The sequence below is a fragment of the Rosa chinensis genome, chromosome 5, assembly GCF_002994745.2.
Source record: "Rosa chinensis cultivar Old Blush chromosome 5, RchiOBHm-V2, whole genome shotgun sequence".
In the NCBI taxonomy this organism is placed as follows: Eukaryota; Viridiplantae; Streptophyta; class Magnoliopsida; order Rosales; family Rosaceae; genus Rosa; species Rosa chinensis.
Genome location: NC_037092.1, coordinates 42,312,203 through 42,336,415, shown reverse-complemented (window position 1 = coordinate 42,336,415; position 24,213 = coordinate 42,312,203). Strand labels below are relative to the sequence as shown.

Sequence of the window (24,213 nt, the reverse complement as noted above, 5' to 3'; positions counted from 1 at the left end):
CTCTACCAAAACTTACAAACTCTGCCTACATTTTGTACCTTCTGCTAATGATTATTACTGGGATTTTAGTTTGCTTCTTAATGTCATTCTAAAAGGTCAACTATAGTACTCAGCTTTTAAAATTTGATTTGAGTATGTCCTACACTACAGTTCACAAATCAAAATGAGAAAAAAAAAAAAAAGCTAATATGTATCTTATACTCTGTAATTATTATTGTCTCAGGAAGCGTAAACTTCACCATGAGTGCTACAATTTATTTACTATATACTAAAGGAGAGAGACTGTTCATGGGCACTGTTCCTAAGGGACCGAAATGGAATGACGCTTTTGCCCTCATTTTCTGCCACTGAGCCATCAGTTTCTTCTTTCTTCTACGGCCATGGGATTCTTCTCTCCTGTTGGTTTCTCTCTTCCTCCCTTCTGCCCTGGTTTATTAAGCTATCGCCATCACTCAGTACGACATCGAAGAAGTACAGCAACACTTGCAACCACACATGTAACAACCCAACAATCTCGATGTTCCTTGATTTCATCAGTGAATCACGAACCTTAGGATTCCCATTTGACTTTGATCTGTGTGTGTTCTATGTAGTTTCGCAGTAGAAGATAGTTTCTCTGTGTGTGACTTGCTCTTAGGAGATGCTTCTGTATCAACACCCAATTTCCTTTTCTCATCAGAGAGATTTGATCAAACAACAAAGCTACTTACTTTTGGGGTGACTTGCTCTTAGGAGATGCTTCTGTATCCACACCCAATTTCGTTTTCTCATCAGAGAGATTTGATCAAACAACAAAGCTACTTAGTTTTGGGGTGACTTGCTCTTAGGAGATGCTTCTGTATCAACACCTAATTTCGTTTTCTCATCAGAGACATTTGATCAAACAACAAAGCTACTTAGTTTTGGGGTGAATTCAGGTCTTCCTTTTTTCTCATCAGCTTCTCTAATTTCATATCAGAGGGTTGAATTCATTTTTAGGTTTTCTATTCTGTGTTTATTAATACTTTATTTTATGATTGCTTCTTGGTAGTGAGACTAGCTAAGGTGATTGCAGGAAATAGGCTACTACGTCAAGAATAAGCTAATGGGTTCCATCATTCTTTTGTGCAGAAAGATATTCAAGGGAGGATTGGCAAAGAACAAGCGGTTCTTTGCTTTGCTCAGCTCACTGGCATTGGTAAGTACTCATTGAATTGAGTCACGATCCTCCTTAATATTTTCATTTCAATCCTTTCATTTTAAACAAAGTCTTTCAATTGCGCATGTTACAATTATGAGTTCAATTGCGTCTGAATTTGGTTTGAATGTTGGAGCTGTTGAGCAAAAATTGTAAATTTATACCCAACACAATTTCGCTCTATCTTATTGACAAAATAGAGCTTTTATTATGTCAGGTTCGACCCATTCAAGATAACAATAATCTCTTAATTACAACCCCTCACTTTAAGGGAAAACCCTTTGATTCCAAGTACAAAGTTAACATATGGAGATGTGTGTGTTTGTGAAAAATTGCGGCTGCACCTGGGTTGTTTTACAGGTTGCCTACGTACCCCGGAAGGGATCAAGCCACTCGTAGTTCAAGTTTTCGTGGCTTTGGAGTTTCAACAGGTGGATGACCTATCGAAACAATTCTGGTTAGGTGTTTGGGTGAATTTGGTTTTAAAAGAACCAGGGATTCGGTTTACGTTGTGGTTGCATCCAGATTTAAATCCAGATTGCCTACATACCCTTTGTGTTTGGCTCCAATTTTGTTGCAGCTGGTCAACAGTCTCTTTTCTGCGCGGGCGTGCCAGCACCGTCCAGGTGCGGTCGTCGGGGGTGTCCCTTGACCTGACTTCTTTCAAGCGATTGTGGACGAGGAGAGCACCAACCTCGTCGTGGGATTCTTTGTGCCTCGTGGTGAGGACTTTTGCTAATCTTCTTGCGTCACCAAATCGATACTCGATGTTGTAGATCGAGCAGAGCGAGAACCACCGGGAAGTAGAGAGAACTTGCTAAAGCGTGACTTTAGCTTGGCTGGGTTGCTAGGGCGTTACCCTTGCTTGGCTGGTTCTGTAACCGTTGTGGTCGCGGCACTACCGTCGGTTCCCGATGAGACTAGGACCGAAGTACGTTGACAGAGGGTTTGGTGGCACTGAAAGTCGGCTTCTGAGAATACTAGGACTAGGAGTGTGATCACCGGTAAGAGAAAGAGAAGGAGAGGAGTTGCTCTTAGAGAGGTTGCTCTAGAGAGAACTTAGATCATCTTAGAGATGTTGTTGTTGTGAATGTGTCTTGGTGTTGGTGTTTGGTCGTGGTACTACAATCGGCTCCCAAGGAGACTAGGATCGAAGCACTTTGACAGAGGGTTTGGTGGCACTGAAAGTCTGCTTATGAGAAGACTAGGACTAGGAGTGTGATCACCGCTAAGAAAAAGAGAAGGCGAGGAGTAGCTCTTAGAGAGGTTGCTCTAGAGAGAACTTAGATCATCTTAGAGATGTTTTGATGTTGTGAATGTGTGTTTGAGAATGAGAGGAGAAGGTGTTTATATAGGGAAGAAAAAGAAGAGTGAAATGATGAGTGGAAGAAAATAATGAAAGTGGAGTATGAAAGTGATTTGTAAAATATGGAAAAGATAGAGAAATGATGAAATGAAAGCAAAGCATGAAGGTGCAGAAATATGGAAGTGATGATGATCTATTAAAGAGATTGTAGTAGAAAAATATATCCAAGGAAAAAAAGAAAAGCATCTAGCTTTCTTCATGTGGGTAGGAAACATGAACATGTGAATATTGAGCTGGTTTTAGGTCAGTTTCTGCCCCTTTATTCCTTCAATTATTTCTCCAACAAGACTTCATAATGAGCCTTCGACTTCTTCATATGAAATTATCCACCATGAGTGTAGATTACTGTGGTAAAATTTCAGAATTTATTTCCATGTGGTTGGGCCGAAAATGCTGCTGGACCTCTTACAGGTCCAGTTTTCCAGTTTTGCTTCTGCAGAAAATTGGACTGATTTTTTGAAGGCCTTCCACCCAAAACTAGCTCTGGCACTCTTCATAAGAAATGATCCTTGGGATGTCTAGTATTAATCTGGAAAGTTTCAACTTATTTGAGTCTTGTTTGGTTAGTCTTCTGCCCCTCTTTCCTTGTTTAGCTCGGTTTCTCCTAGCCGAAGTAGGAAAATGTGCTAAAGTTGACTTTTCATGCTTCCATAGTAGGCTTTATTTAGCCTCTAAATATATATATTTTGAACTTGTCGATAATATATAGCTTGAGCCACTGACATTGGCTCAATTTCTCCAAGATGTGCCTTGTCAGGCCAAAATGCTCATTTTGGGTCCAATCACTTTGAAGGGATCTCATACTGGTGTTTGGGTGAATTTAACTGATGGAGTTAGGGATTCAATTTGAATTTGTGGTTGCATCTAGTGGGTCGCTAGATTGCCTACATACCCTGTGAAGGGATCAAACCATTGTAGTTCAGAACATTTGAAATTTGGGGTTTTTTCTTGGTTTTGTACCAAAAGTAAATTTTTTAGGTTCCGGAGCATTTTTTACAAAACTAAAGCCTGGGTATTCGGAAATGGAACCCATAGCGTCATGCTTTGCCGAATTCTTCCAACGGGCCCAAATTTGGACATGGACTTCTTTTGTATCCTCGCGAGTCATGTTCCTCGATCCATGAAGCTTTCTCAGCCCCAAATTTAATACAGGGACCCCAATGTAGCGAGTGAACTCTGAGTCTCAATTTTTCTTGAAAAGAATTCGGGGAAATATATCGAACTTTTGTTTTGGGCATCAGAGAGACTTTTCGAAGGCCCAGACACCCATCAAACTGTTCAAAGGCCCAATCTTCCCAGAGTCCCCAATTTGATAAGGACACCCAGCCATAATTTCATTTTCTTTTTCCTTTTACTTTCAATTATCCTCTTCTTTTTGTTGTTTCTTATTCCTTTTTCTCTCCAAGCATATAAGTCCCAGACCAGGTAGAAAACGAGCTCAATACTGATCTTCTGCGAGGTCGAATTGGAGATGGATTTGAAGACAGAGGCCAAATCGGAGATGGAACCATACATGGGTCTTCAACGAAAAGTCCCAGAGTGTTGGAAGCTTGCAACTCGGCGCCTTGCTTCTCTCTGTGAGAAATCAGGTGAAGACTTTCTCCCTGCTTTCGCTTCTAGCTAGTACTATGATCCAGAAGGCCAAATACTGACGCCCATTTTTCTTCTACAACAATTCACAGTGATTAATTTGGGTTTGTTTCTGTTGACAACTACAGATGCAGAGAGGGAAACTCTGTGTTGGATATTATGTGGCTATGACGGGGTTCTCTGCTTTGCTTATCAGCATTGGTAAGCACTTATTGGGTATCTGATTGGTTATTTTGCAATGTGCTATGAAAGCGAAATTTTTCTGCATAATTCCATTCTTCTTGCTTTCTTATCGGTTTTTGTGGGTGAGTGAGTGTAATAGATTTGGTTACTTAATTGGATGAATAGACATTTCTACAAGTTCAAAACTCTGGCTATGGTTAGAATATGTAATATATATATATATATATATATATATATATATTGACTGATGAAACAATCTTTATTCTCTGAAGCAACATTTCTCCCATGTTGTGAGAATCATGGATAAATGTTTCTTCAGAGAATAAACATGGTTTTTCCTTTTCACAGAGACGAAGGAGCTGGTGATAGTTTTTCTTGGAGAAATTGAGCTCATTTGAACAAATAGGAATATCCGATTGAGCTGGCACCCATTTAATCAAATTGGGGGATTTGATTGAGCAATCAGAGATCTTTGAAGGATTGAGCTCCGGGTAAGCTTCTTATGGTTTATTGGTTTTAAATATTGATACATGCAGTTTTGGGTGGCTTTAATGAATTTGGGATCTTCAATTTTGTTTAGATTGTGAAACTCTATAATCCAAGAATACTATCAGCTTGCATAATATGATAACCATATATCTAATGGCCTTATTAAGTGATAACCATCATCGTTTCCAGCCAAGTAGAGCTCTAACATAACCTAAGGTCCAAACTTCATCTGTGATAACACAAATGTTTCAATTGAAATCATTCAGATCATTAAAACACAAAGATGTAGACTTTATTAATTTTCATTGTAAACTACACCCTCCATTTATGTATTTGACTATTTTTGTGTTTCACTGTTAAGTTTGAACAAAGAATAGCATGACTTACACATTTCTTTCAATTTCACTTTAGACCTAACCGGAAACATTGGAGTTGACTTTTAGTCCAGTTTCACAATGTTAGTAACCGAAAGAAGCATTAGCTTTCCTGCTAGCCAAATCTTAATTGGAATGGAACATCTTGGCCAGTACTTGATGTTGCTTTGAAATTGTTGTTTAGTCTGGTTGGAATTGAATTAGTGTTCTATTCATATCTAGAAATGGTTTTGTCATAAACAAGTATATAAAGGCAGCAATATCTCACAGAAATCAATTTGAAACGGTTTGTATATATTTGCATTCTGTTTGTAAGATAACTTGCCATCAATCATAATTATATGTGATAATTGAGATTTGTCTTAGTGTCAGATGTTATGTGTCTATTGTTTATATACATGCTTCAATTTATGCAGTGTGATTGTGGAATCCCTGAAGGTGCTTAGCTTGCAAGGATTTGCCTCAATTTTGGAGCCTAACCTCTGCAGAATTGTGAGTCAAATTTTGACTATTTACTGATTATAGTTGAATTTTGGTTGAGACTAGATGCGGTTAGATGAATCTCTTCAATATGTTTATCAATTCAGTGAAGCATCATCTTGCTTTTAATAGTTCTGTTATTCAAATACTCATGTCATTCATTCATCAAAATCATATAACGGAATCACTTTAATGGAATTTTTCTGGAATTATATTCTGCAAGGGCTTTTTTTTTTATTATTATTATTTTTAATTTTTTTTTTCTCTAAATAGAGATTTAGAGACAAACCTTCAAGGGCTGAAGCAAGTTCGCAAACCTGTTGTGTTTCATTTTCTCTATTCAGACCTTTGGGGTGTATTAGAACACAGAAGGTCCTAAAATTCTTGAGTTTAGTTATGGTCTATACTCAGTATTCAGATTGGTTTAGATGGATTTAGTTGTTTTGTACCACAGAGGTAGTAAGTGTGTGTTTGGGAATGTCTCTGAAATGAAAGTGCTTTTGGGTTTAATGTCAAATGAATTTGGAATATGTTATCTGCATTGTTTTGCTCGCTTTGAACATTATCATGATAGAGTGGTTTAATGTCAAATGAATTTGGAGCAAGTTGTTCACAGTGACAAGTTCCGCAGCAAAGCGCGGATAACATTTCTAGTATTTACTATATACTAATTCTCAACGCACTGTTCATCGGCTTATGAACAGTGCCGGCTCGAGCCGGGCCGTCACTGTGAAATTATGATTTTGGCCTGCTTTTCTGTCCTAGGTATAACAGCCTTCTTCTGCGACCGCCGATCTTCTTTCTTCTCTATCGCTCCCTTCCATTTCTCTCTCAAATCGCTGTCAAATTTCATCTTTCTCCGGCTCAGGCCAAATTCTTTCCCAGTATAAGCAAAATTCCCAACTCTTTCTGTCTTCGGGAAGCCTTTGTCAAGATCGACATTTACTGTTACGCAGTATCAGACTCAGCAGCAGTAATTGGTCGGTGTCGCCGCCGCCGCCGTCAAGGGTTTCCTCTTCCCTTTTTACCCAATCTTCTCAGAGATTGAAGAAAATAACCTTAGGATGGTTGAATTTTGTACCCGATTGAGATCAAATTTCAGTCTTTTTTTTTTATTCTTCTGACTGCAGGCACGATATCGGCATATTGCTTTTGCTCCAGTCTGGCAATGAGAATGAGGTAATTTTGGTTGCAAAACCCGATCACATGATTGCATGCCTAATTTCTAGACCCAAAATGGGTCAAAGAGAATGAATATACATTGCATGTGGGGTCTTTTTGTTTTGTTTATTGGTTTTTATGTGTTGCTTTTGAAGGTATCATTTAATTGTGAAAGAAAGCTTTGGAGGAGAACATAATTGTGTATCTGGAAACTGGTTGTGGAAAGACCTAAATAGCCGTGTTGCTTATGTATGAACCAGTTGATACTCAAACCTCAGAAGAACATGTGTGCTAAATCCTATAAGTCAAGTCCCCAGTTACTTACATTTGTAAACAAAAGAAAAATATTGGATTTTTATATGTTTCAATGCTTGCAGGAAGATCTTTGTGGTATATATGGATCAAATTGCTCCCAATGGATTATTGCAATGGAGGTAATAATAATACTGAATTTTTCTTTCATATTTGAGCATATTAATGAATAACTGAAACTGAATAATTGGGGCTGAATCTTACTAGAAAAAATGTGGCTTGTTACTCTTATGCTTATGTTTTGATTTTTGCAGTATTAGAAAGAATGTGGCTATCATGAAGCCTCATGAAGCAGCCAAATTAGTTGCAGAATGAGATTTTTCATGTAAAAGGACACTCCCCTGAACTGAAAGAGTAAGCCAATCTTATCTTAGACTGAAGCATTTTCTTTTTGGTAATCACCTTTATAAAGTAAAATGTCCACAAATCTACTTCAAATTTCATGTTATTCTTAGACCTGCAAGACATCGTGAGTCTCCAAGCTGATAAACAATCTTTATCTTTCTTCATGATTGTCTTTCAAACTTCGAGTATCGCAAACCTCAAATTAATTGATTACTTTTGCAACTTATTTAGAAAGTCTGGTTAGACTGCTTATTTCACTTTTGTTGTTATTGATAAAAGTTGAGTTTGCAATACACCTGTTACAAGTTTTTCGTCGTTTATATTGCCGGGCATACCATTGGAAGCATGGTAGGAAATGTCATGGAATTTTCTGGCTTCAGCCATCCGAGACAAGTTCGTCTCAGCAGGAGTACAACATTTCTTTGATTCTGTTGGAAAGTCAATCTCCAATGAGAGTTTCAAGGTAAATGTTATTTGCCTGCACAGCTGTGAAGCATTGGTATTAAAAACTCAATTTCATTTGCGAAACAACTCATTTTATTTTTTATATACAATAATGGGAAGGCTTGATGGAATAGAGCCGTAGAGAGCGACAGAGAGAGCTAAGGAAACGACCTCGCAGCTTTCAAGTTTTGAGCTGCTTAACCAAAACAGAGCTTGCAGCGATGGAGACAGAAACGACGGCGATTCTAATCGACCTGGGTAATATCATGGCTGTTGACCTTCATCATCAATTTACGTCCAACCCTTTTTCAAGGTTTTTTATTTTTATTTTTTATTATTATTATTATTATTTTTTATTGTTTTGATTTTTGTATGGTACTGGGTTTTGTGGGTTTTTTGCTTCCTAGAACTTATATAAAAATGGTTACTGAACTCAAAGTTCATAACTTTCAAGCTTAATCTACAACTATGGAACTGGGTGGTTTTATTTTTTTCCCTAATTTTTGTTAACATTTGGATTTTTATCAATATGAATTGTTTGAATAGTAGGGTATTGGTTTTGGGTAGGATTTTGATAGTAAAATTGATACTGTCCTCATAAGCTAGCATGTAGGCTCTGCACCATTGAAAATGTCTAGAGAAGTGTGGTTGTTCAATGTAGTGTGGGATGGTTTTGTTCAGTGATTTATTTTTATTGAATTTTAGGGAGGAATTAGTGAATGAATGTTGCAAGAATAACTGAGTTAGTTCAAGCTATTGCAAATAAACTTTTCAATTGGCCTTCGACTATGGACTCTTTGCTTCGTCTACGGCTAGGAATTTCATCTGCTTTCATTTTTCTTAAGCCCCATCAAAGTAACAATCTTTAAAAGGGATTTTAGAAGAATGGACTAAGAAGAACTTTCTTCTGGATAACAATCGAATCAAACGATTTTCTTAGTAACTACTTGGTGCCAGTTATAACAGAGTTGAGAGGAAGTTGATACCTGCGGAAACCTTTGTTGGCATTTTGATTGTAAGACTCAAACTTCAACTTACAGTAAACATTTTCTTTGTTATAACTCAAATATATCACTTCCCCATACATTGGATTTTGAATTTGGTTGTGGGATTTTAGGTGCATTGACTGTTATGATGAGAAATACACAGTCATTCATACTTTACTATTGTTGTTTGTCATTAGTTTTATTAACATAGATTTGTTATGAAATGCAGAGACTATACAAATTTGGGTGCAACTGTGCAAAGAAGATGGTTGTGATAAATTTAGGACCTATTGAATGTATACCCTTTCAGAGGGAAGTAAATCTGCTAGCTAATCCAGATAAGTATGCTGAATTCCCAAATCAATTGGCACAGTCATTCAACTCCAAGCTAAGGACCAATATAATGAGCCTTAGAATCTTATAAACCTATCACCGAAAACCAAATAAGCTATATGTCCAATTTCAGTTCAATCACACCAATTTGGATATTGTGTTGATTTGAAAGAAGGTGATGAAGGGCTTTGTTAATGATTATCTCTCTCTCTCTCTCTCTCTCTCTCTCTCTCTCTCTCTTGAAAAGTGGAAAATGATTGTTATGGAATATGGTTAAAGTTTAGACTAGATGCATAACCTTTTACTTTCTTTTTTCTCCAACAAAGGCACCGAACAAAGGGTGCCTTTGGATGTGCAACACTACTTGATAAAAGCCTACCAATTGAAGAGGGTGATGCTCGCTATATGCCTTCAGAGATCCTGAATGAGAAACATAACAATCTTGACAAGGCTGATATCTTCTCATTGGGAGTTGCTATGTATGAGCTTATTAGAGGTTCACCGTTACCGGAAGAAGGACCTCAAACCTTAAATCTTAAGAAAGGAAAATTGCCACTGCTTCCTGGTCACTCCTTGCAACTTCAGAACTTGCTCAAGGTACTCTATGTTTTCTTTTCCTTTAGTTGTTGGCTTTGCTTTATAAATGTGAAGTTGTCACTTATGTAGTTCTTCTGCTTATGAATGAACGTGTTCTTCAGTATATGTGAAATGGGGAAATGCATAAACAAAAGTTTTCAGCTTCTCTTTCCTTATTACTTTTGCTCCAAATCTTCAAATGGGAGATGAAAATGTTGTTTGTTGATCAAAACCACCCCTTATCATAGATTCACAGTAATATCTTTCATGTAGTATGGTTTTCTGAAATTGCAAGTAGATATAAGATAGAAAGAATTGCTAAGAAACTCTGAATATGTGTTTCATAAGTAGTAATGTTGGATCCAGTAAGCTTATTTCATAAGAAATCTGTTTCAAAGGAAAGATGCACCTAGTATCCTGCTTTTCTTAAGTTGGTTTGGTCAAATAAAAAGGACATGTGATGGAGTTGCTGATTGCATCATATTGTTTGAATCTATCAGGCCATGTTGGATCCAAATCCAGTCTGCAGACCATCAGCTAAAGAGTTGGTTGAAAATCTAATGTTCCACAGGGTGCTAAAAAATGCATGGGCCTAGGACAACCACGATTGCGAATTGAAGAGATTGGGGTATTGTATTATAGTATATGTCATCCTTTTGTGTCTGCCAGCCCAGTAAAATAGGCAGAAGTATGTGAATGGCCAATTTTGTATCTATAATTCTCCCTCATGTATTAATATGCACCTAATTTTCCTCCTAATGCGGTGCATTTTTTATGAATCCTGAGGATTCCTTGGTCATGGACTCGAGTATTTTACTGGTAATGGAAAAGTCTAAAGCCTTTGTTGGGTGCCTTCTCTACAGATTTGGATTGGAGATGCACCTCTATGATCCTATTAAGGACCAAATTGCGAGTTGAAACCTTCTGTCATTCATTTAATTCTCATTGCAGCTAGTTGTGTGACAGAGAGTCCTGTAAAGTGGAGTTTTCTTTATATTTGCTGTTTGACAGGACAAGAACATGAAACTCTGATGTGTGACAGAAATAGGAATTAAGTAACCAAGTGAAAAACAAATTTGATATTGAAAAAAAATTGCACAGCTAAAGAGAGAAGAACCAATGTGATGTTGATTTCATTCGATAGAAATTGATTTACAAAGTAGTGTGTATAACCCATTAACTGGGTTTAAGAATGAAAAAAATGTACATTAGATACATGAAGGAGTAAAAAATTAAAATGAACTATCTAAGAAGTGGTACTCCTAGCTCCTGTAACCAGATTATCAAAGAAGTGGTCCTCCTGTAACCAAATTGAAGTTGTTGCCCTCCTCCCCCAAATTGAAGTTGTTGCCCTCCTCCCAAACTGGGGTTTCTCCAAGCAAGTCATCCATAGTAAATAAATCACGCCCATCATCAACAAACAGATCTGGATAAATCTCAGGCAAATAAAAATCTAGATCATCCATTTGTGGATAGGGCAACTCGTAATTGGGATGAACATCCATTTGTGGATAGGGCAACTCGTAATTGGGATGAACAGTACTGCTGCTGCCTTGTTCCTGATGACAAGTCCCTTCCTTTTTCTGCCTTTTAGATTTTGGCTTTCTGGGTTGTGGAATGCTCTTTCTCTTTTTATCATTAACTACTCTGGTATTGCTCCCCTTTCTAGGGTTTTTTCTCAGAGAGCACAGTACCAAATCCGAATCATCATCAAGCTGAAACTCTTGCATCAACCAAGCGTCGTTGTGACTCTCGTCACAACCGCCCTCGTATCGAAAGTCCCGCTTGAGCCCAATAACAACACCATCATCCTCAACCTCTCTCGAATATTGACCACTCCAAGTGCCGGAACCCACTTTCCGATCAAATCTCTTGGCGGTGGGACTCAGCCTTCTCCGATGGGTGAAGAAATAGAGAGTATTTTCATCCTCCACTTTCTTGGACTCACCGCCGCCGTAGATCTGCCAGACAACCCAGGGCTCCTTGTCTCCGTAGAAATGAGGACAATCGGCGACGAAATCGGTGCGAAACTGGTCACCCATGGCGATCCTTGTGCGGAGATAGTAATCGAGCAGTTCCTGGTCTGTGGGAAGGAACCTGACCCCGACTGGGAGTTTGTTGGAGAGAATTGCCATGATTGCAGAAATGGAAAGAATTTCAGAGAGACCAAAAAACTAGGGTTTCGGGAAGGAAAGAATTTCAGAGAGAAAGGGTTTCGGGAATTGGAGAATTGAGAGAGAGAAGAGTGAAGAGAGCAGAGTGAAGAGTCTTCGTGGGGGTTGGGTTTTATAAAGAGGCTAATCCTAATCCTATACGGAGTTGGAATCAGCAGTTCTGTTCACACGCGCTTTTGTTTGCAACGGTCACAAATATAAGAATTAAGATTTTTTTTTTTTTTTTTTTAAATCCCCACCACTCGTCACTCTTTTTTTTTTTTTTTTGAGAGAGAGAATGGAAAGAATTTCAGAGAGAAAGGGTTTCGGGAATTGGAGAATTGGAGAATTGAGAAGAGTGAAGAGTCTTCGTGGGGTGGGTTTTATAAAGAGGCTAATCCTAATCCTAAACAGAGTTGGAATTGCTCTCAAACGCGGTTCTGATATTCACAAATAAAAGAATTAGGGTTTTTTTTTAAATCCCCACCACTCGTCACTCTTTTTTTTTTTTTTTTTTTTTTTGAGAGAGAAGAGTGACTAGTGGGTTTTATAAAGAGGCTAATCCTAATCCTAAACGGAGTTGGAACACTTTCAAACGCGGTTTTGTTTGCAACGGTCACAAATAAACTGGAGAATTTTTTTTTTATTTTTTTTTTATTCAAGGAAAGTTCTCTATTAAACTCAAACAAGTAATACAAGGAAAGCTAATACAATCTCAGAAACTGAGATCAGCCCCTAACTGGAGAATTAAGAGAGAGAAGAGAGGAGAGACGAGCGGGGGTTTTATTTATTTATTATAAACAGAGGGAGGTTAATCCTAATCCTAATTGGTCACAGAAACAAGTCAAAAAGTCAACACAAATTCCTGATACAGTCATGCTGTAATGTACAAAGCCACATGATCGAAATGAATGTCACAATTACCATTTACCAAGATAGGAAAAACCATTTCATTTTGTGTACCATTACCGTAAAAGAAGAATTTTTTTAAAAAGCTTGCGACTTAATGAGGACACAAAATCAAGCTTAGAGCCTAAAAAATACTGAACTAAACCAAAGAATTTTCTGAGCAGCGAAGCATTCATTTGGGTAAGGCTGGTGACCTCGTGCAATATAGGCCCAGTTTGGCCTTGAGTTCAACCTTGGATTAAGCAACTTATTTCTCAATTTAAGTCGCTGAAGTTGTTTGGTAAAATAACAACCATCGATTATAATCAGAATCTCCCACTTCGCTAGGTATAATCTACAAAGTTGCTATATTGGTGCTTCTAGAAGCAGGGATTTCAAAAGTTGAGATCACTTCTTGACTTTACCTAGATTACCCATTTACCCTCATCTAATATGTTATATTGCCTGATCTCATTTTACTTATTTTTTTTATCTTTTTTAAAAGATGATCAAAGGGTTTCACATTTTACCATTCTAGACTGAACCAAAAGATATCGACGCCAATACAAAAAGATACTCTCCTGCTCTAAGTTCTCTCCATCTACATATCTGCAGATGATCACTCCTTTACAAACTTATTTGGTAAGGCTATGTTGTTTTTGGATTTCTTATGAGTCTAAAAAGTCAGTCGCTTGAATTAAGCAACTCTGTTTCTGACATATTGATTTAGGGTTGTACGTATGTGTGATTCTTGGTTATCTTCTGTAATATTTTCATATTTCTCTCATCTATAAGGAGGAATGATGCTTTGAAGTTTCCTAAATCTCCCAATGATAATGACTCAAATTATGCAACTTCAAAATTAAAATTGAAATTATATTTTCACAATTTTATTTTGACATGGAAATATTATATTGTGGATGCTGGTTACCCACAAATGAGGTATCATCTTCCACAATTTCAATTCGGCGACGAACCTACAAGTATGTAACCACATGAACTTAGCTTTTAGGAGAGGCGCTAAGTGTATTTTTGGAGCATGGAAAAAAATAAAGATTTTAAAAGACATGCCTAGTTATCAATTCATTACACAACTCAAAATAATTATTGCAACAATGACGCTTCATAACTATTCAAGAAGACATAGTCGACATAATATATATATATATATATATATGCTTTTCTTAGGGGAAAAAGTTTAAGATTGGTACATGACATATAGGCCATCCCGAAGTTCGGTGTATTAGGTTTCAAAGAATTAACTTTGGTACATGACGCTACAATCCCGACCCAAAATCGGTGTATGCCGTTACAGCTCCCGTTAGTCAGTGTGATTTTGGTCAAATTTGTAAGGACAAATCCTTCATGGATTGACAAAAAAAAATTGCAGAACAAGAAGGAGAAGGAAGAAGAACGAAAAGGAAAACGAAGAAGAAGAAGGAGGAGGAGAAGAAAACCAGATTTGATTGTCCAAATCGAAACTTGATATTAGGGAGGAAGAAGGAGAATAAGAAGAAGGAGAAGAAGGAAGAAGGAAGAAGGAGGAGGAGGAGAAAATTAGATTTGGGTGTCCAAATCAAAACTTGATATTGGGGAGGGAGGGGAAAAGAAGAAGAAGAAGAAGAAGAAGAAGAAGAAGAAGAAAGAGGAGAAGAAGGAAGAAGAATAAGGAGGAGGAGAAGAAAATCAGATTTTGGGTACCCAGATTTGGGTGTCCAAATCAAATCGAGGAGGGAGGGTGGAAGAGGAATAAGGAGGAGGACAAGAAAATCAGATTTTGGGTACCCAGATTTGAGTGTCCAAATCAAATCAGGGAGGGAGAGGGAGGAAGAAGGAAGAAGAAGGAGGAAGAATGAGGGTACCTAGATTTGGGTATCCGTATGAAATTTTTTTTTTCTTTTTTAACAAAAATAATTAAGGGATGGAAAATTTTATCCACATACCTCTATATACTAAATACACATCATCTTGTGTGTTTAGCTGTGAGGACTTTTTTAAACACAGGTCTTCTGGATTCTGAGAGCAATTTTACTCATTTGACTCTTATTCCTAAAATTAAAGAGTCTAAAATTGCAGCTGATTTCAAGCCTATAGCCCTTTGCAATGTGGGGTATAAAATTGCTTCTAAGGTGCTTGCTAAGAGATTGAAAGTATTATTGCCTTCTATTATCTTTCCTCTTCAAAGTGCTTTTGTTCCTTGGCGTTTGATATCTGATAACACTCTTGTTGCATCTGAAGTAGCTCATTTTATGCATAAGCTCTGACATCAAAATGAGGGTTTTCTTCTCCCTTAAGTTAGCTATAAGCAAAGCATATGACAGATTGGAGTGGACTTTCTTGATCTCTATCTGATCTAAAATGGGGCACAAAAGTGGATTGACACTGTTCTTTGTTCCATTAGAACAGTGCGTTATTATATTATGCTACATAGTAAACCTACAGGTTATATTACTCCCTCCAGAGGCATCAGCCAGGGGGACTCTCTTTCTCCATACTTATTCATTTTGTGTGTTGAAGGTCTCTCGTCCCTTATTTCTCATGCAGTATCCTAGGGTTCATTGAAGGGGCTGAAGATGAGTCCTCGAGCCCCAACTATTCATCATTTGCTATTTGCCAATGATTTATATTCGGAGAAGCCTCTGTGGTGGAATGCTCTACATTCAAGTCTATTTTGAATGTGTATGAGTGTGCTTCTGGCCAAAGGATTAATTTAGAGAAGAGCAGTGTTGTCTTCAGCCAGAATGTGCACCCGGATACTAAAGCTAATTTAGCTTCTATTTTGGGGGTTCAGTGTGTGGAGGACCATGGCAGATATCTAGGGCTTCCACTTCATGTGGGAAAATCAAAAGTGGTAATTTTTTCTTATCTTAAGGAAAGATTAACTAAGAAGCTGATTAGTTGGCGCACAAAAATCCTGAGTTCTGCAGGGAAGGAGATTCTGATTAAGGCAGTGGCACAAGTTATTCCAACATATGTTATGAGTTGTTATATGCTTCCTAAAGGTCTTTGTGAGGATCTCCACCAACTTTGTGCTCAATTTTTTTGGGGAGGTTCAGATTCTAATCGCAAAATTCACTGGCGGTCATGGGATAGGATGTGCCTGTCTAAAAGGTAGGGAGGTTTAGGTTTCAAGAATCTGCATGCTCATAATTTATCTCTGCTTGCAAAACAAGGATGGAGGTTACTCACTAATCCTAATTCCTTGTTGTCTCATTTGCTCAAGGCTAGGTATTTTCCGAATGGTTCTTTTTTGGATGCAGATATGGGGGATTCCCCTTCGTATGCATGGAGAAGCATTATGGAAGCTAGAACTGTCCTTCAGGCTGGATTATTTTGGCAGGTTGGTAATGGCTCCTCTATTCATGTTTGGAGTGATCAGTGGATTCCAAATGTTTCTCCTCATAACTCTGTAAACCGGTTGCTTGTAATATTGAGCTAGTCTCTTCCTTGATAGATGTGGAAACCAAAAGTTGGAGGGTTGATGTTCTGCAACGTCTATTCTCTCAAGAAGTTGTTGATGCTATCTTGTGTGTTCCTCTCAGTCATAGAAATCGAAGCGATCGTTTGAGTTGGAAACTTTGGGAAAAGGGTAAGTTTTCTTCTAAAACTGCCTACTATGTAGCTCGGGAGGTGGTGATGGGGGATATCTTTGCTTCCACCTCTCTTGCTGATCCTTTTAGTATTCTCTGGAAGTCACTTTGGAAAGCTAAGATCCCTGGGAAGGTCTCTATATGTATCTGGCGAGCTTGTCATAATGTGTTACCAACTAGGGAGAGTTTGAGTAAGAAGGGTTATACTGGTGATATGGGGTGCCTGCTTTGTCGTCACCAGTTTGCGAGTGTTGGAAATGTGTTATGTGGGTGCCCTACCCTATTGCGCAGGAAATCCTTACTGCTCCTCCTTTTTCAATTCAGGTCCTATTTTTTTATTTTTAAGGAATGGTTACTTGAGCAAGCATCTACTCTTTCCTCTAAAAATTTTTCTAAGTTGTTGATGCTTTTATGGGGTATTTGGAAGAATAGGAATGATAAATTGTGGAATGATAATGCTAAAAATGCTTCTACAATTGTTGCTTGTACTATGGCTTGGTATGAAGAGTTCCTTCAGGCTAATAGGGGTACGATTATGGCAACCGATAGGAGGACGAAAGCTAGAGTACATTGGTCTCCTCCTATGAGTGGCTTATTGTGCATGAATGTTGATGGTGCTTATGTTTCTTCTCTACAACATGGAGGCATTGGCGGTGTTCTACGTAATGAGAAGGGTGAGTTCATTGCAGGCATTGCTTATAGAGTGCCTAATGTGTCATCTGCCTACCATGCTGAGTTGCTTGCTATTAAATCTGGGTTGCAGCTTATTCAGGCACTTGGTGTGTCTAATGTTGCTCTAATGAGTGATTGCTTAGAGACTGTGAAGGTTGTGACTGCAAAGGATCAAGACTTCTCTACTTTGGGAATCATTGTTGAAGAAATTAAAGAATTGCTAGGTGATTTGCTTTCTATAGGTATTCATCATACTTATAGGACCACTAATCATGTTGCTCATAGACTAGCAGGATTTGGTTTTGATTCTGACATTCATATGGAATGGTTTTCTCAAGCTCCAGAGTGTGTTCTAGATGCCCTACAGTACGATTGTAATCATATAATTCATTAATACAATTTCATCTTTACCTCAAAAAAAAAAAAAATACACATCATCTTTTCAAGCATTAAGAACAAATTCACCCGTTGGGTCATTAGGTCTGCATGTTCATAAGTTCATTAAGTCACTAGGTCTTTGTGTCAGAACTCAGAACATTGTTCACTTTTGGTTTGTTTTTCTGTTTTTTTAGTGTTAATTTTCACCCGTTGGTTCAGGTCTCTGGGACATGACACTATTCATTCAATATTTTATTATTTTATTTATTGTAAATGAGAAATAACACATATAAATAAATAGTAATGATGAACACTTTTGAAAATCTACCGACCAAATTACTAAATATTTGAATAATTCTACGGTACACTAATGTATCAATACATCAAGTAGATTAGATTTGATATAAAGGTACATTGACTCCATGAATATGTAGACTAGCTTGAATTGGTCTACCAAAATATTTTACGTGAAGGGAAAAAGACACCCACTTTTTTTTTTTGGTAGATGAAAGCCGTTGTTGTTATGAACCATCTATACTTTTATTAGGAAGATGAAAGCTATTATGACTAGAAGGAAGCATACAAAATTTTATGGAACTATGAAAGAAATATTTTGGGTGTGAGAGATACAATAAATGTGGTAGGTATTTATAGATAATTTTAATTTTTTAGAATTTTTTTCTTGCAGTTTATACCCTTTATACATAGATTTTTTTTTTTGAATGAATGGTAATTCCATTGATAAAACTCATGCCAAGAAGGTCATTACATACCCATCCGCTGCCTCACAATGGACAGGACAAGGCTTCGTGGTAAACCACAGTAATACATAGGATAAACCAACTATATTCGAACTTATCGCTCACTTATCTAAATTGTGAGCCTATAACTATTCCAATACATAGTTTATAGGCAAGTAGGCAAAGTAACTAATATTTGCGATATTTCTTATATATCCCCTGATGTCTCCTTTTTTGGAAGGACCGATATATTATAGGGAAAATATATTATCTTCCACCGTTGCCATGAAATTTCTCTGATATCATCAAATATCCCCGATATATTAGATATTTGGGATATATCCATGATTAAGTGAAGAAAAATATGTAAAATCTTATGGAAAAAAATTAATAAAAAATAGAAACAAAACTCTGTTATTCACAGAGAATCATACATTATGGAATATGGAGGTTATATTAGGGTGTAAAATTTTAACAGTAGTTTCTAGTCAAGATAAATTAACCTATTTGGGAAAAATACCACGAAGTGATAGTGTGAAACCTCAGAAGGCAACTGATGATAAAAGTACCTCATTTGATGTTTCTTCAATTGCCTTAAGTTTTGGCTCTATCAGTTTAGGCACATAGTGCAGTGGAATCTCAAATGAATCTCATGATGGAAAAGTACATGATCAATTTGGCCATGACGCTTACGGATACAATCAATATGGAAAAGTACATGATCACTCATTTAGCATGGATTCATCTTTATTATCCCCTTATAGGGGAAATAGTTGGCAGCTCTAAAGAGATTTATAACTATCATATTTATCACTACAATTCGTACTATAGGGTCATATTTCTTGGTCTGTTTATTGTACTTTCGTAGATTAGCGAGCAACTTTTCAATCACCTAGAGTCTCTTTTTGGATGTAGATGAAGTTGACATTCCTATGTATTTATATGTAATTCCAATAAATTGACTCTTTCAAAAAAGATATATTTTCTCGGATATCACCGATATATCCTCGATATTTCCAATATCTCCCTTTTCAAAGTTTCGATAGATATATATATATATATATATATATATATATATATAGATATTTTAATCCTTGAATTAGATATTGATTGATTACCGTAAGATCTTATCATTAACCAAAGCTAAACAGTCCAGATTTGATGAAGCTTGGTTTCAAATTTCTTGACCTGGGTCAGTTTGAGGTAGTTACTGTTTAGACAAGACTTGATGGGTGGAATGTGGATTTGATGAATTTTGGTGACCTAGGTCACCAAATAAGGGGGTGCTCTGGAAATACCACCACCGGTGGACTTGCTTTAAACATCATATCTCCTAGGCAAATGAAATGACCAAAAGAGATAAAGATGAACAAAATGAAACTCAAATTTCCGCATATCTATTATATACATTTATCTTTCTTCCACTCCACAACGCCTAATTCCACCTCCACAATTCCAACAAAAACAATAAAATCAATTTCTTATAAAAACAAAACAGAGAGACTATAGAATGAAAATTTAAGAAAAGACAAAAGCTTTTTAGAGGTAGAGAAGAGAATATAAGAATCAAGGTGTATTGGATGATCAAGTTAAGAACTAGAAATCTAGAAAGATGAAGAATCCAGAATTAATTAAGGTTTGCTTGTTGCGAAACTACTTGAAAGAAGAATACCAATTAAAGGAAGAAAAATATTTGTTCTATCTCCAACTCTTTTTGTCCCTCCTTTGTTTTTTTTATTAAATCTAAAAATAATAACAATCATCGAGCCTGGAGAAATACTACAGATGTTGCTACAAAAGCCATATATTGTGTCTATATTTTGGAATTGCAAAACTAGTGTTGAAAGTTTGGATAGGCGTTTTTCCTATACACATAACATCCAAACCTCAAAAATTGTAATTTTCTGATATTTAAAATGATCAATATGTCCCTCTCGGTGTACCATCCAAATATTGATAATAACATAGAGAGGAGATCAATCACAATTCCAACCTAACAGGAGCCTTGGCCCTTTAAATATATATATATATATATATCTATACTATTATTAAGAGAAGAGAGCTTGCTCTCCATAACTGAAATTTTTTACTAATTTACCCTTTATTTATTAAAAAACTTTGAATCAGAAATAATCAAAAGTGATAATAAAGTCAATTTACAAAATAAAAATAAAAATAATATTAATATAAAAGTAGTAAAAACGTGGTGGGTTTCTATGAGGAAACTCCCCACTACTTTTAACTACTTCCCCACATACCTTGAACAAAAAAAAACCTCCCTACACACAGTTGTGTGTAGGCCCATGCTAGTATATATATATATGATGGAGATGTAAATTCCAGAATTTGAAATTTCTACAACTACCGCATCGAAACACAGCCTTAAGTATTTTGAATTTAAAGAGACTGCATAAATACTGTGTAACTTTAATTAACTTGTGTGGCAAAGAAATTATTTTTATACGTAGTAAAAAGTACAAATGCACATAATTTTCCAACAAGTTGAAGATAAAAATATTATAAGGTTTCTTACTCTAAAACATTTGACCAGAAAAAATGAGATCAGTACCGAGTTCTAGTCACTCACAAATAGTCACCACTCTTTATGCTTTTTTAACAGTTTCATAATCATCGTTCTATCATTATTTTGACTTCCACTTTTCTAATTTACATGTGTAGGAAAAGTTGGTGACAAATTAGTTATGTACCCAAGATTTATAGTAATGTATAGAGTAAATATAGTGGATTATAATTTTCAAAAGAGAGAAACGAGCATTAATTAATTCATTGGATAAAAGAAGACAAGTACACACACAAACAATTTTGTCAGGCGATGAAATCACAATTAGACCACAAAACCCAAAACAAAGTGATTCATCCCCTAAATTAGAAGCTCATTGAAAAGACAACGTAGGATTACATTTGGCTGACCATATATGTAGTTAGAACATCACTTTTTATCCCCCAGGGCGAGGTTAATGCAAAGGGAATTAACAACTTGAAATTCAACATTATTGGAAAGTCATACAAGAAAATGTTGAAGTTAGTTCTCAGTGAGTCTCAACCAATCTTACCTAAAATTTCTTATAAGAGCAACAAAAGACTACGATGACTTCATGTGTATTTGAAAAAGTACAAACTTTGATAGTGATTCTCTAACTAGCAGTCTTGATATCATGACATCAGCAAATCAACTTCAATAAATAATGCTAGAGACAACATAGTTTTAGCCTCCATCGTTTGTTAAGTATGGCTGAGTTATAACCCATATAGAAATTTATGTAAAAGAAAAAAGAAAATGATTGAAAATAGCTTGATTTCTTAACATTTTTGAGTTTTAGCTGTTATAGTTGAAAGTTTAAGAGTGATTATGGGTCAAATGAGAAATATTTACTATGTAATACTCTAGAAATGCATAAATAAACTCAAATTTTGCTTTTGCTTTCAAAGCCAATTTAGTTCAAACATCAGTAAACCACTAAGATCCATTCACACATGTGAGAAGTTAGAGCCTACGTTTCTTGACAAATTATTTTCACCATTAAGGACCTCTTTATGAATTATGAAGTTGATGCACATGGTACAAAATAAAAATTTAGACAAAGCTTCACACAAGTACACAACTATCATTCAGTTAAGTATTATTGATCAATCAGATGTTTGAAATATTTTCATTGTTAATTGACGTCATGCACAATATCACGACAACTCATAACAATTTTTTGAATTTGAGAAGAAATACATTATGCAATTGTGTCATAACTCTTATCATATAGACATGCAACATGAATATTTTGATGATGAAAACATGTATAAAGTATACTTTAATCATCCACACATACAATAACTTCTTATTAGTTCATTAGTATACACACACTTTATTATAATTGATGAAGTATAAGCAACTAGAGTTTGGAGTGGATCATGCAGGTTATGTTGAACGAAGATAAAATTATTTGTTTAACGGTTAAAGAATTATGAGTGCAACCACCAACTGAGCTGCTGCTGCTTTGCTGACCAAAATTTGCAACTATTGTTGCTAATGACCAACCATCTGCAGCTGTAAAGAACCTGGATTCTGATAAGAAAACACTACACCATCATTACCATCAGTTTGTTGATTATAATCATAATTAGCATTACTCATGGTAGTTGCACTTTTGGGTTTGTATTGATCAGAGGGGTTCTTCTTCCGCTTTGTATCATTAAACCCAGTACTCCTCTTAAGATTACTCTTCCGGATACTCCTTCTCTGAGCAATAATTTTTTCCTCAAGGTGCAAAGCACAGTAGAATCTTTCTTGCCGATCTCAAACTTCTGTATAAGCCAAGCATTGTTTTGATTAGAATTGCAACCACGTTCGTATCGAAACTCCCTTTTCATCCCAACAACAACACCATTATTCTCCATGGCCTCTCTAGAATATTAGGCACTCCAAGTACCGGAGCTGACCTTCTTGTCAAAGTGCTTACCTTTGGAACTCAATTTGTGCCTCTTTGTGAACAAGTAGAGGGCTTCTCCCTCCATGAGTTTCAAATCACCATAAGTCTCCCAGATGACCCATGGCTCGGTTTGACCATAAAACTCTGAACAATCAGAGACAACATTCGGCCGAAATTGGGCACCAAGAGTGGCTTTGCTGTGGAGATACAAAGTCACGAGTGACACACACGGAATGATGCTCAAAATATAACCCTGTAATTATAGTAAAAATAAGTAGGGATCGTACTTGTCGGGAATTTACGGGATAAACTCCTGTCAAACATGTGAGAAATAAATAAAATAATATAAACAAAATGATATTCACGAAAATTACAATATAAGGGGTTTTCATGTATTTTAATTAAAATCTAACCTAAGTATGACAAAATCAAATCAAGAATCAAAGTAGAGATAGATGAACATAGATAATAGATATTTAGTTAACCACCATTAAAACGTTAACAAGGATTCTGAACATAAGTTACGAATCAAAACATATAGTTGAAAGAAATCAATTAAGAACAGAGATGAACGCATACAAAGTTCTTATTATTTTCCTTAATTAATTAGCTAGATGAACGCACCATAGTTAATCATACTAAACATGCAATTACTAGCGATAGCTACTCACTAACAAAAACAGATTTAATGCAAGGCACACAATGAAAGTTTGATTGATTTAATGCAAAAATAACAAGTTGGAACACCAATCCTATCATACAATGCACATTTTTTATTTACTTAAGTAATTATAAGTTTTCTACTTGTGGTTAAAGACCTAGAAGCATTCAAAATCTAGAGTCAATTACATACTTTTCATTCTATTACACCATATGAGGTTCCAACAAGGCTCGAAGCCTGGTCCGTCAAGTCCCACAACAAGAGCACTTACAATCGACGACAGTTAATATTATACCATATGAGGTTCCAACAAGGCTCAAAGCCTGGTGCATCAAGTCCCCACAACAAGAGCACCTACAATCGACGACAGTTAATATAGCTTCGGACTTCAAATAGTCAAGTTCACTTCAACCATTGACGAGTCATTTGATCAAGAGAAAAAAGTTGTTAAGGTACACGTCAAAGTCAACCAGCGGTCAACAAAACAACTTTTACAACTGGTAAGTCCAAGTAACGAGCAATGAGACTCCCATCTCATGTACCAGTGGGGGAATTCCAAGCACATAAATCACACGGGCCATTTCAAGCTATTGTACCGCATGGAGAATGAAGCACGAAATCAACAAACAATGGTAGACACATTGAAATTGCAATTTTCTGTTCAAGTAATCCTAAAACGTTAAACATGCTTCAGGTATTTGAAAACTAAAAATGAATACATAAACTTTAATCTAACAAGAATTCAAAACATCCAAAATAACAAAACAAAAATCTGAATTGCTTTACAAGCTTTAGAAATCGAAAACAAAAATAGAGATGGTCATGGTTACACTTTTGAAATCTTCAAGAACGCAAGAGGATCTTCAAAGGTGG

The 24,213-nt window shown here is 36.4% G+C and overlaps 2 protein-coding genes and 2 long non-coding RNA genes across 4 annotated transcripts; 3 read left to right on the top strand and 1 right to left on the bottom strand.

The window, feature by feature from the left end:
- The first annotated feature begins 236 nt into the window (after positions 1-236).
- LOC121049390 lies at positions 237-1,153 on the top strand. Its single transcript, XR_005799905.1, has 3 exons — positions 237-497; positions 594-917; positions 1,111-1,153. It is a non-coding gene; the product is annotated as an uncharacterized LOC121049390 (long non-coding RNA).
- A 2,783-nt stretch (positions 1,154-3,936) lies between these two features.
- On the top strand, positions 3,937-7,100 carry LOC121048896. The gene is made up of 6 exons (XR_005799900.1): positions 3,937-4,132; positions 4,262-4,334; positions 4,589-4,807; positions 5,596-5,671; positions 6,790-6,838; positions 6,976-7,100. It is a non-coding gene; the product is annotated as an uncharacterized LOC121048896 (long non-coding RNA).
- Positions 7,101-9,136: 2,036 nt separating this feature from the next.
- On the top strand, positions 9,137-10,678 carry LOC112203868 (wee1-like protein kinase). The gene is made up of 2 exons (XM_024344776.2): positions 9,137-9,837; positions 10,317-10,678. The coding sequence occupies exons 1-2, from the start codon at positions 9,646-9,648 to the stop codon at positions 10,410-10,412; spliced, it is 288 nt and encodes a 95-aa protein (XP_024200544.2). The 5' UTR covers positions 9,137-9,645; the 3' UTR covers positions 10,413-10,678.
- A 421-nt stretch (positions 10,679-11,099) lies between these two features.
- On the bottom strand, positions 11,100-11,951 carry LOC112203867 (NAC domain-containing protein JA2L-like). The gene has a single exon (XM_024344775.1). It carries the CDS (start codon positions 11,949-11,951, stop codon positions 11,100-11,102), a length of 852 nt encoding a protein of 283 aa, XP_024200543.1.
- Between the last annotated feature and the right edge of the window lie 12,262 nt (positions 11,952-24,213).

Excerpts from the sequence above, each read along its gene's own strand:
- LOC112203868 (XM_024344776.2), top strand. The coding sequence starts at position 9,646 with ATGCCTTCAGAGATCCTGAATGAGAAACATAACAATCTTGACAAGGCT. Across the intron at positions 9,838-10,316 it reads AACTTCAGAACTTGCTCAAG|GCCATGTTGGATCCAAATCC; the intron begins GTACTCTATGTT and ends TGAATCTATCAG.
- LOC112203867 (XM_024344775.1), bottom strand. The coding sequence starts at position 11,951 with ATGGCAATTCTCTCCAACAAACTCCCAGTCGGGGTCAGGTTCCTTCCC.